Genomic DNA, 21,133 nt, shown 5'->3' on the forward strand with positions numbered 1-21,133 from the left:
TAAATATTAAAATGAAATATATTTAATTTAATAGTAGTTATGACATCAAGAAATGTATGAAGATTGTAATGAAAAAAAAAGTTGTTTCTTATATTTGAAGAAAGAAATTGTTTGATTTTATCAAAAGATTTTTAATAGCAAGAAACATTGAGTTACAACACACCCGTACAAATATGTCTGCACGTACTACTCTTCACGTTTATACTTACACATATAAAGACTAAAGTGCATTAGGGTGTTCGGGTTCAGTGACCTGCCTAACCCCGCTATCGATGTTAATGCGAATATGCGACCACGCCAACGCACGCTGGACGATTGCACCGTGGGTAACCGCAAACCCTGTTATCTATGCGATAGGTACTATTTCCGCATCGGATTCTCGAGCAGACTTAGTCTAAGACATAACGTGCAGTTGAAAAGCAAACACTCAACTACTTCATGTCCTTGCAATTGATTTTAGATTGACAGGGAGACACGACTTTTCGTGGGAAATTCATTTAAAATTTTTTAAAGTCGAAGGTTAGACACCCGCGAGGCGTCACGTGCTTTTTCAATGCATATAACCTCAGAAGCATTGACTTAGAGCCACAGCAATACAGTTAGATGATCCAAATTCGCTACAATCAAATGAGCAAGCCAATCATGAACAACTTCATTTATATTCTTTTTTTTCTATCAACTAATGTGTTTTATTTTACACTGTCTTCCAAACAGTTTGATTATTTTTCACTTGAAAAAGATATTTCTCATGAAAATCTATTAGCATTTGTGAGTCATTTTTGACAACACATAAAGTGCAAGCATGAGTATGTATCTGGTGAGGTCTTCGAACTGCCAATCGCCCTTCGGTCATGGTCGAACGATGCTTTTTGTTCACCAATACAATTACTGAGGTATTATATCCTGGTATTTTTTTATTTTTTACTGAATAAATTTTTTATTTTTTGTTTCCATTAAGTAATATATTTTTTTCTGTTTCCAAATAATTAAAATCGATCCTTCAATTTATTCAAGGACTATGGCATTACATGTGTATGATAAAGCAAGAAAAAAAAAGCCAAAGATGATCAAGCTCTTCAAATCTTTCATGGCCTTTATGGCCTTGTCTGTCTGAATTAATCACCTGAAAGGATTGCCGTGACTTCCGGGGATTGAATCTCGAATACTTTGTGTGATTGTATGTATCCTTGTTAGCCCTGAAAACCTGAAGAGAACGTTCCGCCTCAACTCAGCTGTCCTTGATCGGTCAGTGGCTTTCTTGTCCAGTATTATATGTAACTTTTATATGGCGTTTGGATAAAAGATTGCTTAACATATATTTATTCCGAGAGATTTGTCAGCCTTAGGGTGGACGGCTTTTATTTTTCAAAGTGTACAGTTGTGACCCGGAAATACACTACATTGGCCATGATAAATTAGTATTTATCAGAAATGCATCTATTTTAGTATGTATGTGTAAGTTTAAATACATATATGTAAATTTATATACGTCAAGTGGTCAAGGTCTCCGTCACACCGGAAATTACGGGTATCTTGATAAAGGAAGGACCCATTACCCTCATTGCTTTTATTTCACTGTTCACTTTGTTAGACCATCAACGGTTTTATTTTTTTTTAATTCATATAATTATTTTATCTTTAAAATATTAAAATAACTGATGTCATAATTTACTAGATATGGTGAGAAATTTATTTTTAACTGAAAAATATAAATAGGGGTTTTTGTTTTGTTTTTTTTTTTTTTATAATAAAATAAAGTCTAGAAAATTCGAAAAGAAAGTATGTCACGAGTTAATCAACGTGACATAAAAAAAGGCTACATTTAGGGTTGTTGAAAATTTTGGTAAATTAAATATATTATCTTCTCACGCGGCGATTCACGTGCACATAAATTGATAACGTATGAGTGTGTACATTGTTGGAGAGTTTGCGAGATCGACGTACGAGAAGGAATAAAAGGAAAAAGAAGGAAAGGAGTGGAATGAGAATCTTTTGCTACAAGGTGTCACTGACTCCCGTACGTAGGTGATCGACCTCCATCGTCCCCACTTGGCGGATATTCTCCCTCTCCTTCATGTCCAAGTTCTTACTCGCGGACCTACTGCGTGATTCCCTTTCCCCTTTTGTCCCTCATCACTTCGGTAAACGTGAGCCAGTGACGTAACGTCGGTTATTCAACTTGGTTGGCCAGTGACGAAATGCCACTGGCCAGCCATACTTTACTCATCCAAACTTCTTTTATCTAAATATATTTTTTTCTTGTCAGTACTACTTATCTTTTCATCTCATTTTTCTTTACTATTACTTAACGACTTAGTAATTAAATTATTTGTTTATTTAGGAAAATAATTAGAGATAAAATCCTAGTGAAATCGACTAAAAAATCATAGAAATAAAATTGGAAAAAGTTTTTATGAATCAGGTTTATACTGAAGAATCTAATGCGAATAAAATGGTATATAAACAGAGGAACCACACAAAGAATAGCACAGTAGGTCTAACCGAAAGTGTTTTAATGTTTACAAAGTATCGTATCGTGTTTTCGGTGTTACTTTCTGATGGCTTAATGGTGTACTTTATTTCATGCCCTCGATTCCTTCGTTAAACTTAAATGGTCAATTATAATTACGAGGTCAATAATCTCTCTACAATTGATACTTTTAATGAAACAATCAGTCAATTTTTATCATCTACATTACACCCACTGAAATTTCATTTATCCTATCCTTATTTTTTGAATGATTTATCGAAGATATTTATTGCAAATTCATTGAGTATATAATTGTTATTAAATTATTCACGAATAAATTGACTTATTCAACATCTTGGGGAATTTTTGAAAAAACATTCTCAATCAGGACGATGATCCTTTGCCACGCGTGTTCGCAAAGTCCGTTATATCCTTGACAAGTCCAAGGATACGCGGAAGGGGATACGTTGGGGCACGCGTAGCACAGAGGACGAACGACTCGCATAGCCATATCAAGCCACGCACACTATCGTCATGGGAATCGTGTGAAGCACGTGGCGCGAACTCGTACGATCCGGTGAGTGACCTATGGATTTGCTTATTCGCAACCTCACAAATATCCTGAGTCAATGTACTTCGCTAAATGCTCATCCATGTTTTCATCAACTAACGAGGTCACGATGATGAGCAAAATTCCGTTTATCAACAATCTTTTCGCAATCATCACATTTATTTTATATCTTAATGATTTGATAGCTCATTCCATCCAATAGAATATCCTCGATATAATCATTGAACAGTAAATTTTAAATATACAAAGACAAATTGTTCACTAAACTCAATTTAATGATGTATAAAATAGAATTATTTTTGCACTTGTTCAACATAAAAGTTATTTATTTTATTCAATTTAGATTAAATGTAATTTTATTGAAGTATTCAGAAAAAAAAAAATAATTTAGACAAATAAATAAATAAATGATTCAAATGAGAGGATAAAATTGTACATTTGTTCATGACATAACGTCTTAAGGAAGAAAGAATGCGGAGGTGGAAGTGAGAAAAAGAAGAAGAGAGAGATAAAGATAGTACTTAAACTATAGTTGTAGACTTGCTAATAGGCTGAGGGCAATGACCAGGCGTACTACTAGCAACTAGTTAAAATTTTATTAAGAACAACGTACATCGGACATAGCACAAGTGACGCTTAATTTTTACACGAGGGAGAAAGATTGAGGTCGAAATAAGATTGGGGGAACAATCGGCACGCGCGACACTTTATCACAATCCTCATGATTATGTTGATAAAAGTATTTTGTATATAAATTTTAAACAACTTATTACATATAAAACATTACAACATTTAATTAATTTTTTTTCTTATCTTATGGAGAATAATTTAAAATTCGAAAAATTTTAAACAAGACAAAATACATGATTAAAAATCTATATATCATGTAAATGACCTTATTATCAATGTATAATATCTCTATAGAGGCAATTTGAGTGATTTGTATTGATCGAAATGGTGATAATTACGTCTGACAAATATCGAATATGATTGAGAGTTTGTTGAACACGTGTAAGTACAGATTTCATTTCATTCACTCAAATTAATTTATCACTACGTCGTCGCAATAATATGGCTCTATTTATTAATTTAATCATCAAGTGTTGATATTTAGGTGACGATAAATTGTCAAATATTTAACTTGTCTTAAAAGTATGAAAGTAAGAGCTACGACAAACGGCCTTGATTTATCAATACTGGGGTTAGTGGCCGACATTCAGATCAGTCAAATTATCTGTTCCGTCTATTTCTCAATCATTTTGACACGCTGGCCCTTAAAAACACACACACACGACTGTCTTTCGAAACAAATATAATGATGATATTTTTTAAAAAAAAAGTAGGAAATTACATTTAATGTTTTTATCTTTTGTTTTCCTTTCCAGTTCACTAGAACATTTTAAGTAGTTCTAGTTGTTACATCACCACAGGAAAAATAGAGACAAAAAAGATTGAGGTAGATTAATGAAAAATATTTTTGAAAAAAGAAATGACTCAATGTCAAAAGGTGTTTGTGAAGAAAGATAAATTATTCATGAGATATTTTCTAGACTTAGAGGAGCATCAACACACGTAACATCAGATCAAGTGATGTTGACTTGATAAAACTCAACCGTGAGGATCTCGTCAACGCTTTCTCCGAGCATTGCCCGCCAGCGCAATCGAGAGTAAAAGCTTTCCAAGAGAAAGAGAAGAAAGAAGAAAGAGCCAAGAGGAAGGGTGAACGAGAAGCAGCAGGTCGCACGGCAAAAGATGCACGAGCACTTGGAGAAAGGTGAAAGCACTCTCACCAACAAGTATGGGAGAGTCGACGAAGGAGTAGCAAGTTCTTTTACGCTTATACTACTTTTATTTTTATTTAAGTATAAATATCAGCAAAATATCCATTATATCTAATTTATTAATTCATTCGAATTTAATTTGTTTCCGTTATCGCATCGAAAATATTTTAAATATTTACAAATATAAAAAAATAAGCATGCAGCTTGAGAAGCAAAATTATAACTGTTTTCTGTAAATAGACATGCTGTGACTGTTGGGTAGATATACGAATAAACGGAAGAAAGGGAATCAAAGAGTCATGGGAGACCTCAATAGCGGACATAGACCTTGTTGTTATTCTGTGTATTATGATGATTATTGGTGTTGGCATGATAATAATATTATTTAAGTTTTCTTTTTTATCAAACAAAATCATTATTGATTATTGTAATTGTGTAATAATAATTTTTCTTGTATTTTATTTTGTTTACATATTTCATATGTGCATAACAAATGATTTAGGAATATGTAAAAGTCATCGGCAGCATCGTGAATTGTATAAATTCTTTGCGTAACTCTTTTAGAACTATAGACCAATAAAAAAAACCGAGTTCTGCTTTTAGTAAAGTCTGGTGGTTGCATAACACTACTTATCCTTTAAGACATGCTTCCAGTTGAGACTGTGTTATGTGAAAAACATTGGGAAATGACTGCGTTAAAAATATGGGCCATCAGCACATTCGCCTCTTGGTAGACCGAGCGAGACGAAGAAAACAACTTATGATACATGACAGTGACCGCCGACACAACTGTCTATATAACACTCCAGCTTTACATTAGACTAGTACTAGTTTGTTAATATACAATTTAGTGCTCAATCAATCGTAGAACGTTACGTGATGTAGAAATTTTCCTCTTGTAAAAATTTTAAATTTATTCTAAATTTACATTTTAATTTATGATTATCATTAGTGAATGTTCTAACATTTCTGCATTCGTTTATCATTATTTTTATCAAAAATATTTATTTCTCATAGAAAAATATGTAGATTATTAATTGATTTGTTTTCAAGAATTATCTAGAAAATACTGCTTTTTAATTTTCGTTTTTATGATTTACTAATTTTTGTAAATACTTTTAATCTTTCTAAGCATATACTAATTAAGAAAAATAATAAAATTTAATAAAAATTGTAAATTAAAATTAAAAAGCAATTGAACATTTATTGTATGTCCGCCAGTAGCTAGTTCAAGCTCGTTAAATGTCATCATAAATCGGCCTGAAAAATTCCCCGTTGCTCCCACGATTTACTACTAGTCAGTACCGCAAAGTTCTCACGAATATGCAACCACAATGACGGAATTCTTATATTGCGAATTTTTTTTTTTTAGCGAAAATACTTAATGTTTAAATTTTGTAAATAATTTCCCGCGTCAGAGCGTCATCATACGGCTATCATAAGAAACTTTACGCGGACGCGAATATTAAGTCAGTTCGCGTTCACCAGATGGCAAAGGCGAGGTTGGCCAGTACTCAGGGGCAATGTCAATGTCACAAAGCACGTGAGAAGGTTTGTCAGTGGAAAATCGATACGTTTCGGTGTCAAATAAACCCCGTCTTACCCCTTATCTAAACTTTCCGCCATAACTATTTAGGTTGAGTCCATATTTTGCAAAACATCATCCAGGTTATTACTTTCAATCATGATCTAATCCATGGGTAATTTACAATTTTATTATTCAATGTATTTTTGAGCTGCGTGAGGTTAATTAAAATGAAAATGATTTGTTTTACTTTCAGAACCCATTATTAAATGAAAATATTCTAAACAATTGTCTAAATATGAATTCCAGTCGAACAAATATCTCACAACAACATAAAATTAAGTAATAAACGAACCTCTTGGTCGTACAATTCGACGTGGTTTGATGTCATCTGTGGTCTCTGTAATGACAATAGTGACTTCACAAACTTCTACGGGGTCCAAAGAATTTCCTTCTGACTGAAGAACATTTTTGGACGCATTCGAAAGTTTTGAATCACTAATTGCATATGATTGCATAACGTTCGACATTGTTTAAGAAAATTAAAAAACTTCGCGTTAAAAACGATGTGCTGAAATACTGTTGGACTTACTGGAAAATTATACTTGGGGGTTCATAGAGGGGAGAACAGGACACTGTCCTTTTTGCGCAAGCGTCAACTTGGATCATATTCTATCGAAACAACCATATAAATATATCTTTTTATTTTTATGTTAAATGATATTGAAGAGATATAATTTATTATAATGATTTCTCAACAGTCATTTTAATTGGCAATAAATTCAAGATCACTTTCCTTTCTGTTATAGGAAAAGTTATATTGGGATCGCAATGATATTTAATATACATCAGGATAGTTCATTGACGTCACATTTATGTCAACGTGTGACTGATTGTGTTCCTGGAATGGGTGTGAGTAAAGTGGATATAGTTTCTAGTTAATTGCAGAAATGGAAAATTATTCAGAAAAACATGAAATAAGGGTGGAGGCGTGGTTATTTGATGATATATTTTATTGAGGTTCCCTAACAGAAACTATTTCTAGAACTACCTTCTCAGGTTTTGCTGTTCGATTTGACACCATCAAGTTATTTATAAAGGTACATGTACATAGCTTAGTGAGTTCGGCGACCCACAGCATAATTCAAATATCGGATGGGTGTGTAAATGCGTCATTACAAAGTAAACAAAAAATTTTGTACCGCTTTATCAATACTTACTCATTGCAGGATATTTTTGAAACAATGAATATTCGCATGTTGTTGGACATTTTGAAACTTACCTGAAACAAAAAAAAAACCACATATATATAATAACAGTTTCTTACGAATTGCAAAAAAAAAAATTATCAATTCAATATATTTTATGATTTTTAATGATTGTAAAACAATTTAAATTCATATTATTTAAGTAAATAAAAAAAAAAATGATGAATCTTAATAGTGAGTATATTTTTACCAACACGAATTTAAAGTAGATATTTTAAGAAATATAAATTTAAATGGAAATAATTTATGATTATAAACTTATTTATTTTATGAATATAAATTGATTAAAGAAATGGTAATATAAATATTAAAAAAGATTAATGGTTGTATAAAGATTTCATTTGTTTAATTACATATATTTTGTAATTTTTAATAGCGTCATTTCTTAATTCTATTGACATTCAATTTAGATGATTCGAACACACGTTTAATTAGTTTAAATGAAGAACCTTATTATGGTAATTTATGACTCAATTATCAACTAATTACTTTGAAGATTAGCCTAAAAATTATTTAATAACTATATTAAAAAAAAATCTATATATAAAAATGATTAACGACAGTGAAATGATAAACACAAAAAGAAATGTAATTTTCTAACTGCTGTGTCATATACATTAAGTGATTTTTGACTGATAGTTTGAACTAGATTGTATTTTACAATTAAAAATATTTATTACTTATTAACTACATGACTCAATGAATTTAAATCACATTTTAAAATAAAGGAAATAGATCCCATCATTTATTTTATCGGAGCGTATACCACCTCTCGTTCAATTTATAAAGTATCTTCTCGTTGACTAGTTACATCTCGCAGTGATAACATTTAGACTCAAGCAACGAATGTAACTCTATTACCGACTAGTAACAGTATTTGCAAAACTAGTGATAAGAGATATTCTGCGTTGCCGACACTCGCGAATTGAACTCGTGAGTTGGTGGCGCCGCGAAGTGATCGTAGCTTTGCAAAACTGATATGAGAGGGGATTGAAATAAATGCAAGTAGGAGAAATGACGCGTGCGCGACTATCAGGAGGGAGAATATGTTGGTTGTACCTTGGAAATTTACCTAACGCTGGGGACGAAGTCGTTGGGTCATTGACCGAGTATGAAGGAAAGTGGGACACCGAGGTAATACGACGAGGCCTTGAGATCATTGACGCATGCGTCTTACATTCTGTATCTATTTATCATGCACTTGTTTCTTTCTTCTTTCATTCTTATTTTTGTTTGTATATTTTTTTAAATCATTTTTTAGTCCATTGTCGTATATTTTATCCTACTCATAAATGAAATCATTTTTAGTCATTAATAAAAAAAATAAAAAAATTTAATGATTATAGAAAAAGTATGACTTACAATTAAAACAAAATTTATTATTTTTCTTATAATAGTTAATATTTATTGATGCCAATTAATGTATTGTTTTTGTTTTAATAAATATTTTAGGTCAATACTTTCGGTCGGAGGATTGATGAGAATAAATTACGTCATGCGTAAGTATAAGAAAAAGATTTTACATAATAATTTGGGTTTACATAAGGATAATTTTGAGTAATTTGTGTACAACTGTATTACGCGATTAACCCAATCATTCGAATAAGTGTATGTGTGTATGAAATATGGAATAAGTTGTGCAAATATAATAAATAATAAATGAAATTTATCAGAATAACATACAATAATATCATTAGTATAGGTTGATGGCCGCGTAGAGAAAATAAGAATTAGAAAGTTTGTGAAAGTCATTCCAAAAGAAGCCAAGTGCAGTCTTAAGCTGCACCTTGTAAGTTTACTTACACTTCAACATAAACAACGAAGCGAGAGTGGAAACCGGTTACACAATACTTTCCAGTATATTACATCGTTAATAATATTATATAGAAATGAATAGGCTACAAGCTCGTATCTATAAAAGGCCTGCATCAGATAGTAGCGCAACGCTTCTCCAAGTCAAATAGGATAAATAGGTTACAATGATCAACGGATTGTATTACCCAGTAAAAATGTCAAACTCTGGGATAAGATTTCAAAAATACTCCAGAGATCTGTGATACACTTTAGAATAACGTTGGAGAGAAATAAAGATCCCAGGAGCAACAGAGCAGCTGGAGAAACATAACGCGCAATCGGTGGTGGAGGTTGACCGAGTTAAGGGTCGCGGTGAGTGCATTGCCCTCTTGTTCTGTGCTGGTTAGGCTCTCCTCCGAGTAAATAGTGGGAGAATAAAACGGGCGAGAGGGTGGTAACGACACTCTGACGTCAAACTCCAGTCGAAGCTGGAAAGACCTGATTTTGAGAAAAGTTTTGTAACTTTAAATTTCATCAACAAATTTATTATTAAATTCACCAAATGAAGAGAAAAAAAAAAACAATTTTTTCTATTGGAATATAAAAAAATATTTCTTTGAAATGTCATATAAAATTGTATGAATTTATTTTTATTTGTAGGTAAAAATAATTTTTTTCGTAGTACATAATAAGAATTTGAGTGATGCCTGAAGGTTAGGAGAATATGAGAGTCATTGGAAAATTTTTTAAACACATTCCATAAGCTACAAATAAACATACAAATATCGTTATGAACCAACGAACACGTCCTTCAAGAATGAAAAAAAAACTACATCGCTATTGTAGTTCATCGTCTTTGAATGAGGATAAGTGTTATATACTCTCATAGTTAAACATTGAAATTAATTATACATTCATCTCAAAAATAAATGAAATGCACATGATCTAATTGTTTATTCTCTATTTAAATTCAGCGAAAATAGAATAGATAACATTGCTTATTCAGATTTAATCGAAAAACGTAATTATTTTGTGTGAAAGTTAATTAAAAACTAGCAATTATAACGCAAGAAAACGTGAAAGTTGGCTAAAATTTCACTAACTTTCTGATATGGTATTTTTAGAGTAATTTATATTGTTGATTTACTTGAAATAAGATGGAAAAAATTCAAATTTATTACGATAGATTATTGTAGGGGGTGTTGTTTAAATATAACTCATTAACATGATCATAATAATGAACTTCACACTAGGTATAAGTTCCTGAAACATATATGATGATATATTAATTCTCTGATTACTTGATAAATTGGAATCCAGCAGGCACTTTTTAAAACACTGGATAAGATTTAAATTCTGTGACCTAAAACACTTAAACGATCAACGACCCTCGTTTTTATCAAGTTGAACAAAGCACAGATGACCTCGTGACTTTACTTGACAATTTATATATAATATTATATACTTTATGTATGTAATTGATTCATTTATAAAATAAAGGTAAACTTTAAGTGTAACGAAATATAAATTAAATGATTTAATTTGGCAATGCTCAGTAAAAGATATAATTAATTTTTGCGACATTTATGTTAATTAGTTTTATTCTATTTTCATTTTAAATTTTTATTCAGAGGATACTTGAGTAAGTAAATCATGGATATGATTTATTAGCTATTAACATGAATTCTAAAAATATTCAGATGGCAAAAAAAAAGTTTTTACAGGATTGCTTAGAAAAAAAATGTAACTTTTTATAAATGAAAGTGTTTTTATATTTTAGTTCGTTTTAGAGAATTTACGGTATGTTAACGGATATTTTTGGCAGAAATAATTTTGAAAGAAGAAAGTAATAAACAATTTTGTTCGCATTAAAATCTTACCATTGAACCAACATTTTCTTCTCCAATACAACGTTTCTTGGGGTTTATAACTGTATTTTAAAAAGGATAAGGGTAAAACACGTGATTCGTACACCTTGGTATAAAAAAAGGGTAAATAAAACTGTAAGGTCGACAAGTTAACCGGGTAAGGATACAACGGGTTTGCCGAGAAAAAATTCCCGTAGTCACAAAGTTAATTCCTTCTACGAGGAAAGGAATTCCCAGTTTATTTTGCTCAAATTATCCTTAGTTATAAAAAGCTTAAGTCATAAAAGCCAAAAGGATTAACTCGAAGTTATTTTTTTTTTACTTTCTTTTTGACACCCTTTTTTTCACTTATACTGTAAATACAGTCATAATTTTTATAAAGTTAAATAAAATCTAAATGTTTAAAGGGAAAAAAACGGTAAAACCTTTTTTTTACCCACGTACAATAATTTAGTCACACGAATACATCATTCATAATTTATGTTACAAATTTTCTTCAAGTTAATAAGCAAAGAATTTTTATGATTTTCCAGATGTTGCGAAGAAATTTTTAATTTTTTCCCGAAAGAGTTTTCTTTTATTTTCAACAATTTATTTTTTGGACTCAAGATAATGCAGTAAAGTAGTAGAGTATATTTTTGTGTCAGTAAAAGAGAAGGAAATAAAAACGAATATGATCAACAGGATAGTATATAATGTAATCTGAGGGCAAAATGTACGAACGACAAGTGGTCGTGGTGGGAGGAGAACGTGTGCGAGAGGGTGGAAAAGCTCGTTGACTATGAGCTTCTAAGCTTTGAGGTCGGGAGTTCGTTGACCGGGCAGTGCTCTAGTTGCTTCAACTAGGCCAGTCTTTCCCTGGGGAAACCAAATTGAAGACGAAAAAAAGCTTTGGATTCTATTTGTGAATTTATAAACACATTTCTTCTATAGCTTCAAGCAAGTGTATAAATCTTCTATTTTATTTAAAAGAGTCATTTTACAGTCTTGATCGAAACTTCAAATTTCAGAATTCAACAATGATAGTGCTGATGGTAAAAAATACATCACGAAGGCCACAAGGCTGTTCTAAGTATATTTTATTCTATTCAATTGATATTTAATTAACTTTATCTGAACTAAAAAGGTTCATTAACTTCAATAGATGGAAAAGATAATTTTATTTTCATCAGTTATATACAATAATTTATTGAATTAATGTTTGAGCAAATAAAAGCTTGACTTAAAATAGATAATCTATTTTTTGGTACTGTAGGAAAATAAGGAATGAAACAAATAGATAAATGTATTGAATATAAATGGCAAAGAGTGGTTGGATGATCAGTAGTAATGATGGTATACTTAGTACCGGACGAGGCCAGGTCGAATTGTTGGGATCAACGATTCCAGGCTCACTTGCTGGGTCAGAGTTCATTGCCCTATATGACCTCCTATCATGTGTATATACGGTGAATACTCCTGCGCGTGCTCTAGAAAAACTAATAGCTCTCATTTCAATTTCCGTCAAACAGCATGCATTTAAACCTTTTCAATTTTACTTCAATTCTTTCACAGAATGAGAAAAAAATTTTACTCCACCTCTATTGTGTTAATTTATTAAAAAAAAAAAAAATTTGATTAAGTTTATCTTTATATAAAGAGCAATACTAATAAAAGAAAAATAAATATAGAAATGAAAATACAAGAAATAAAATAAAGAGTGAAAGGCAATAAAATTATTTAACCGCATGCCTTCTCCCTTTCACTGGCATCTGGACGTGCTACCTTCACTTCTGGGGCCTCATTCTTTGGACCACTTTTACTTTCGTCCTCATGCATTGGTCTTTCAAAATATAAAATTGAATTTTTCAGTGTGTCTCCAACAAAACTTTCTCCTCTTTTGTGTGTTTGTTTTTTTTTCCAATTCAAATGATGTTTTCATTTGTTATTATCATGATTAAATAACTCATCGTCCGATAAATTAAATGAAATTTAAAATGGTTGAAAATTAAAGACCAAAATTGATCAACTTATTATCGATATCTCAAGTGGATAATAAGTATTTTTTAAACGTGGTCTTGGCATGAAAGAATTGTCCGATAAAGCACTGGGAGCACACCAGATAAGAGCCCCCGACACGATTAGAGGTTGTTCACCTTGACGCTGCAACGAAGAGCTGGGTATAATGAAATAGAGGATTAAGTTAAATGAGAGTGTAATATTCCCCAAGAAAGAGATCACGAGGTTCACATAGTCCCATGCGATTGTTAAGCTTCAAAACGTTTATATAATAATCAAAGTAGTTGATAATAAACGAGCAAGGGATTTTGTCATGGTTCAACCGACCCCGAATAATGTAGTCGAGTTTATAATATATGTTCTGTAACACTGTGGCGTGGGGGTGAACGCAAAGAGCGTATCCGATCGAGGTCAACGGAGGCCGGGAGGAGGCTAGGCCATTGCCCGCGACTCGGTTTTGAGGTTAACCAGTCGTCAACGTCAGCATCACGCAATTAGAAAATACCCAAGGGAAGACAGAGTCGGAGAATGAAAAAAGGAAAAGTAAATAGACTATATTGATTTCATCACACTACTTTTTCATTTTCAGTTTATGTCATTTCTCTACCATTTGTTTACGACGTTCAAGAAAATTCGAAACTGATTCGTCATATTTTTTTTTACAAATCATTCTTATATAACATCTATTATAAATAAATAAATAATTTTTTTTTTCAAAAAATATGCTAAATATTAAATAGAATTTATAGTTATAATTTTTTAATCAAGTTTTACTGATAAAAAAAATAATCACTCGAAAATTTTATTTTTTGCTATGAAATAATCTAATTTATTAAATTTTAATAAATCTTGTGAATAAGGATACTTTTTTATATTTTATTATCATCTGTTAACGATTACATTATCAACTATCTTGAGATGTTAAATGTTGAATGGTTGACTAGAATAAAATAGTGTATAGAGAAATAGAAAAATATTTATAGTAATTTGCATGATATCTTGAGTATGATAACATAATAAATTGTGGTAGTGAGGCAGGTCAGTGTACTTTAGAGTAGCAGGAAACTGGGCGAGGTAATGTGTCAGCAGTGAAAGCATTCTTTCCGGTTGCAAGAGAAGACGCGAATTTAAGGCAACTAGTGGGATTAGCGAGAGTGATATACTCCACATCCATGTATGATTGTACTACTTTCTCTTGGTCGCTTAAGTAAAAGAAAGGATAGGTACGCAGTAGGTTTCGTTATCATGATTACATAACGTAAGTAATTAATTCGCAAATCAGTTAAATATGATTAAACATCAAAAAAAAAAGGAGAAAATGAATGGTGGATAAAATTTTCATGAGGATATGTTACGGATCGAAAGAAATATAAATGTAAGAAAAAAATAGAAAGAAGTGTAGTAAAATAGATAGTAATGGTGATAGTGATGACGATTGTACTATACACTAGTGTATCGTGACCTTCGATGGTTGGAAAGAGTAGGGATTAGCTTGGGACACAAGAGGGAAAGACAACGGTAGTAGGGAGAAGTCCCAGTTGGAGTTTGTTGAACTCGTGCTGTCGTAGATTGGCCGCGAGTTCAGGCGCGCCTGCGATCGAGGCGTGTAAGAGAGAAGGCAATATGTCGGTTAATTTCATCTTGCCCTAGTTACGGGTCGAGCAGGGTGAATGAACTAGCCTCGCGCCAAGGCCCCACCGACCCACTTTCGTGCCATGACTCTTGGGCCAATGGGGCAGAGTGAAGAGCAAGAGTAGGGAGATCTCCAAGTAAGAACGTGTGTTGATGATCGTAGAGGGAGAGAAGTAAGTTGGTATTGTGCTCGATACACATAAGTATGTGTGAATGTGTGTAAATTGGTGGGAGTTGGTGATATTTTCCCGCCCGTTATCTAGGCTAGAACCACCGAGTGTGTGACTGCTGCAAGCGAAAATGCACGAGGAGGGAGAAAAATAGCCAAGCACCGAGTGGAAGGCCGTCGAGGGGCAACGAACTAGCCTCGTACCGGGTCCCTCGACCTACATTCCAACACTGGAAAGTGAAACTGCCGCCTCCGCGTACACCGCGCCCGCCACCAACAGACTTACACGCACTCGACCAATCTTTTCAAGCATTTCCGAATTTATTCGAGACTTTTGTTTACATTCTCTTTCGCTTTCTAAGTCATCACACAACATTGATTCATGCTCAGCTAATCAGTAAAGTTCCAAATATTGTAGGACCATCTTATTCTTACCAGCTAGAACTCGTCCTAATAGATTTTCACTGTCCTGAGGAGGATAAACATCACGATAATTCCCGACTTCTTCCTTGTCATTTTCCAGGATATCGGGTGGCGACAGGATGTCTCCAGTTCCTGATTGTCCTTCCGTACCCCCACGGGGTTTAAATTCTTGAACAGTCATTGCTTGTACACACCAATTCTCAACTCGTCTGTCTATCATACCCCTTCAACTTTTCCTCTCTTGTCTTTAAACACTTGGAAAACTTTTGAGACTTTTAGCGAAAAAAAAAAATAGAAATCAATCTCCCTAGCACCCTCGAGTCTTTAGTGAGTCTCGTACTCTTGACATAATACGTTTTTATTCACTAACACTTCGAAACTTGACCGAGGCTCATTTCACTTTCTTCCACTGTCTAGTCTACAAGTGATTGTTATCATTTGTCTGTAGTATTGATGAATAGTTAAGGTAGATTATTGTCAAATTGACAAGAAAAACGCGTCACTTATTGCCAACTGTCACTGATGAATTCTTTGACGAATCTTTTCTTGTTGCCTCAAAGACCGCGTGGTCACGCGTGGCGAAGAAAGAGAGTACTTAGTGGTTGTGTATGGCATGCGGTACAACGCGCGAGTGAGTTTGCCGCGTCAGGACATATCGCAGTGTCTCGCGCTTGCGCCAGTATATACCTCACCACCGCTACTTCAACGTTGTTTCTGAACATTAATATTGCGACTCTTTTGCCCCGCTCCGTTTATTGTAGGCCATTAACTCATCTATTAGAACTTTTTTCCCCTAATTTAGCAATCATGAACCCCAATTCCAACCTCAATAAAAGACTCAAATTCATTCTCTTCCTGACTTATAAATCACCTAGATGATATTTAATTGATTAGAACTTTATAGAAAAAATTAAGTGAACAATTACTGAATTCTAGATATTGACTCTTAAGCCAATTGGCACAGTTGACCCGTCATTAGGATCAAGGATTCTTAGACTCTCTTCTCTCCTTGTTCTTCTAATATCTTCAATGTTTTCTAAATTTAAGTTATATATTTAAGGACCAATAAATTCATAAAAAATTTCATTATAAACATTGAAATTCTTTTTATATGTCAAGGACTGATTTTTAAGATTTCATCAATGAAGTAATACTCTTTACATCTTAAACAATACTTTAATATACATTTAAATAAGAAAGATATTCAAATTGTTATTTAATTTACACAATATTGGATGAAAGATAAATTACTTGGTTCATTCTTGATCCAATTATTTGAGTAAGTTGTTTTTTTATTTCATCAAATGTGCTTAATTTGATATGATGTAATGATTATTGAAATAGTTGAAGAAAAAAACAGGTAAAATTGAAGGAGCTATTTATTAAAAGAAATAAAAATAATAGTTAAATATTTGTTTTGATTTGAGTGTTTTGACATTCATGATTTGGAATACTAATAATACTAACGCTTATTCACAATTCAAACGAGTGAAAGTGTTGGCAATATATTCAAACACGTGTTTCAGTACTTTGAGTTTGACAGCCGAGTATGGCATACCAAATAGAAAGATACTAAGTCACATATATAAGCAAGTTAACGGTGAAGTTGATGGCCTATCCCAACATTTAGTTAGAAGATCTCCAAAGGCACACGTATAATGTGAGTTACACATCATCTTGTTTTCTACTCTTTTCGCTTTCAGTGGTCGGACTGTAATATACTATAGAACTGTTAGAACAGGTTTTGCTATAAACCTGTATACAGATTGCGGTGATCCTTACGGAAATGATGAAAGGTAATGAATTTTATTATTCATAAGACGATCTTTCTCCAAAACAAAAAAAGTCGTCATTTTTTCAATAACTTTCTCTGATGATGGGATGAGTTTGGTTAAAGATACAACCAAACAGTCATAAAATAATGACAAGTTTTCAAAATGTTGGTTGGAATAATCAATAGCCAAATTCTTGGATCTTGGATCCTAAATGAATGATGTCAGGTAGAGAAATGCATAAAAGGTGACTCGGTATAGGTTTGTGGCTAAGTTTTATGGTTGTGTGGTTTTCACACTCTCTTCATTCTAACCATAAATTACGAGTGAGAAGTAATCGCCATTGCTGACAGACTTGACCCGTAAATTACCTTTAGTCTAGGAAGATCAAAGCCTACACACAGCGAGAAGCGAACAAAACATCTGACTTGACGACTACCTTCTCCTGCTGTGTCGCTTGGTCGACTAACCTGCTGCGAAGTCCAAACCATTCCGCGATTTTTCACAGTTCTTAGGATAACCAATAGTCATCGTCGTTGTTTCGTTTTAAATTTTTACTTGGTAAACCTTCAAAAAGAAGCATGAAATCGTCAATGAATGAAATCGTTTTAACATTTGACTTTTCTTTAAAAATCATTTAACTTTGGAAATTCAATGGTTTGGAAATTTCGAGTTGGTTTTTTTTTCAATGAAATATTTACACCTGCTTTGTTACATGTACCTTCGATTGAGTACACAGTAATGTTAATGAAATAAAAAATCGTTGTTGACTTGAATAAACTTTCAAGACATTATTGCTACATAATAAAGAGATATATTATGTGTACAAAACTGTTATACTTTACTTATGTATTGGAGTTGACAATATTTGTTTGCCAAATAGATGCAGCTATAATAAAACCTTTAGATTATATATATTTCGAGATGCTGTACAACAGTGACAAATTGGAAAAATAATGTCGAAGAGACATTTATTTATTTAGTGAATATTAGAAAAGGTGAAACAAGTTATTCTTGGAAAATCTTATAAAACCTTCCCAAAGTTGTTCTACTCTCCTTCAGGACTGAATGTTAAATTGGAAATAACTGATTGTATCCACCCTCGACAAATATGCCGGATATTACACTGGATTTATGAGTCACTGAGTCACTTGAAGTTGAGTAGATAGTGTAGGCTGAGTGCAGATTTCGAGAGCGAAAGTGAATTTTTTAAGTTGGTGACAGACTTATAGAACACTGGTTTTAATGTTGTATCAAATACTGAGTACATATTTATGTATACCAAGTACTACAACAACCTACGTAGTACCCAATATGAAATCTAAAAGGCGAGAAAGGAATCCGCCAACGATGATTTTGGATTTAAATAGTCCACTTGAGTTCATGCGGCTATATTCGGTCGTTGAACTCGCCAGATTTAGAATCACCAGTTAAAATCTTTTGGCGTTCAGGTTCGCCGGTCGATGACTCTTTAGAGCTTAATTCGGCACATTGTTATCCTACTTTTGTCTCTTGTCTCCAACTTGGACATCACAGCGATTAAATAGTCCGCAATTGAAAGACGTGCAGTGAGCAAAAATAAAATGAAAAATGATTATGCAACAATGACTTTATCGCTTAGGGTAGATACCATATAAAAGATATTAGTGATTACGTAAAAAATTGAAAAGCAAGTATAATGTGATATTCATAGGGAACGAGGGTAATGATCGAGATATCTATAGAGAACAACGACCAGACTATAATCAATTGAAAATATTGCTATTGAAATGATTTTTTTCTACAATCAGTGCAATATCTAAGCGGTTATAAATGAATGCAAATTGTTATTAATTGATGTTAAACCTGATAATAAGATTTATCTGACGGTGATAACGGAGAAGTTACAATGTCATTTTCTTACTACGGCTACTTAGGTACTTATTGACTTAAAGACTACTAATTATACGATTTACTAACGGATACAAAGTAACTGAATAATAATTCATACAATTGAATAAAAATGTTCAAGCAATGATTAGTCTTGTCATTTAAAGTTATGAATATGTATATGTATTTAGATATAGTAAAGTGGTGGTTGTCGCCACTTTATCGAGTCTATCATGTGTCTCGCAATCGTCCAGCAAAAATGTTTTGTCGGCCTCGTAAAAGCTATTGCAGCAGTTTCAACACAAATATAATTCATCAGTCAAAGATATTATTATTCAATATGTACATAATAAACCTTTATTATTTCTTCATATTTATTTTCATTTTTTTACAGTATATTTCTTGAACGTTTATTTTAAATGATTGTTTTAAATCACAATCTGTACAAGGTAAAATTGAGTCAGATTAGTAAATATCAGAATGAAATATATTTAATATGTTGACCTAAAATAAAAACGATAATTGCAATCCATTATTATTCATTTAAAATGATTGAGTTTATGATATTATTTTATTTTAAGCAAATATCATTTCAATGTTTCAAATATACATTCATCTATACTTGTAGAAAATCTTCTTTAAATAATTTTAAAATATTGATTAGATTTATTATCACTACAATATTATCACCACTACATTTAAAAAAGAACAAAAAATATTTTCGATTTTACTTAAAAGTTATTAAATTGATAAAAAAAATATCATTTTATATTCCTCTAATTTTAATTAATATTTCATATGATTGATTAAATGTGTTTGATTAATTAATTATTTAATTTTCATTGGCTAAGAATTTAATCGTGTGTGCTGTATAGTTTGCTAATTTCATTAGTTAATAATTTAGTTAATTTAGATAATATAATTCAACTAATTTGATTATGTACTGAATATTGCAAAAATTGATTGAGAATTATGAGAAATGATATGACTTTTTACAAAATTTATTTGACATGTTTGATTTGATTGCAGAATGAGTTTTAAGATCCATCTTTTTCATGAGCGATAAGAGAATGAATATATTCTAACATACCTAATTATTATTTTCAACTTTTTCTAATTATTAATTAGATACCATTCAGAGTATACTGCAATTTTGGAATATTATTATGCAAATTTTTTCAATATTCAAATGATTTAACAATAGTTGAATAATGAGGTTGAATAGATTAAGAGTGAATCCATAAAATAATAAAGAATGGCTAGAATTATTTTTCAATTTGTCAAGATTTACTTTAATGATTGAAGTAGTTGATAAATAGTTAAGTAATAGAAGGTGGCCATGTGACGAAGGAACATTTACGATCAAGAGAAAATGCGGTTACGTGAGCTGTCTGTGTATAAAATGATCTCGATAATATAACTGTCACTCAGCAGCAAACTATTACACATGGATTTTACGATCACGCTCGACAATAGTGACTACTGAATTTTCGTATTATTTCCTGTACGTCGAGTGTTACAAAAGCAATAACGAAACTACAATTGCGTTTGGAAGTATGTTTGCGTAAATTTTCCATCAGTGGTGAGAACATTACCACCGCGAGAATTTCTCATTCTTGATATACTTTTCAACCAACTTGATCGAAAGGGGAACGTGATGGTGACGTACACGATCAGCAAATAAATCTGTATTGCTAGCGTTCATTCACCTCTAGACTCTTTCGTATTTCTAACAAAACAACTTTCTCGCGACTTTCCTCGTCGTGAGGGAAACTTTTTTGTTTTCATCCAACAATAAGTCACAAAGTTCATCTGATCGACACGCTGACCCGACCTGGAAGATATATTAGTCTCTCCAGAAAGTAATTTTACGTGAATCGTGACTTCAAACTTACTGGCGTGTAAACTTTGCTGGCCAAACTTCACCACAATCTCGAGATTATCTACTGTAGCTCTCATTTCCCCTTTATTTTACGAAATATTTTATAGTTAT

The 21,133-nt window shown here is 32.3% G+C and overlaps 1 protein-coding gene and 1 long non-coding RNA gene across 4 annotated transcripts in view; one reads left to right on the forward strand and one right to left on the reverse strand.

The window, feature by feature from the left end:
- The window catches only part of LOC118065608 (Ecdysone-induced protein 75B), an 84,638-nt gene that overhangs the window by 27,054 nt on the left and 36,451 nt on the right, over positions 1-21,133 (reverse strand). Inside the window, exon 1 of one of the 3 annotated variants that reach the window (XM_035081012.1) lies at positions 15,512-16,134. The exons of 1 other annotated variant lie outside the window; for it this stretch is intronic. In XM_035081012.1, coding sequence (XP_034936903.1) covers positions 15,512-15,719 — 208 coding nt within the window. In that variant the 5' untranslated portion in view covers positions 15,720-16,134. Of the gene's footprint in view, positions 1-6,702; positions 6,965-15,511; positions 16,135-21,133 lie in introns of those variants that run through there. One more of the 3 variants, XM_035081013.1, reaches the window with a different exon arrangement.
- LOC118065609 (uncharacterized) lies at positions 6,353-7,712 on the forward strand. Its single transcript, XR_004690172.1, has 3 exons — positions 6,353-6,522; positions 6,604-7,506; positions 7,577-7,712. It is a non-coding gene; the product is annotated as an uncharacterized lncRNA (long non-coding RNA).

This window comes from Chelonus insularis, unplaced genomic scaffold (assembly GCF_013357705.1).
Source record: "Chelonus insularis isolate UGA/USDA-ARS -01 unplaced genomic scaffold, ASM1335770v1 contig_317_pilon, whole genome shotgun sequence".
Taxonomy (NCBI): Eukaryota; Metazoa; Arthropoda; class Insecta; order Hymenoptera; family Braconidae; genus Chelonus; species Chelonus insularis.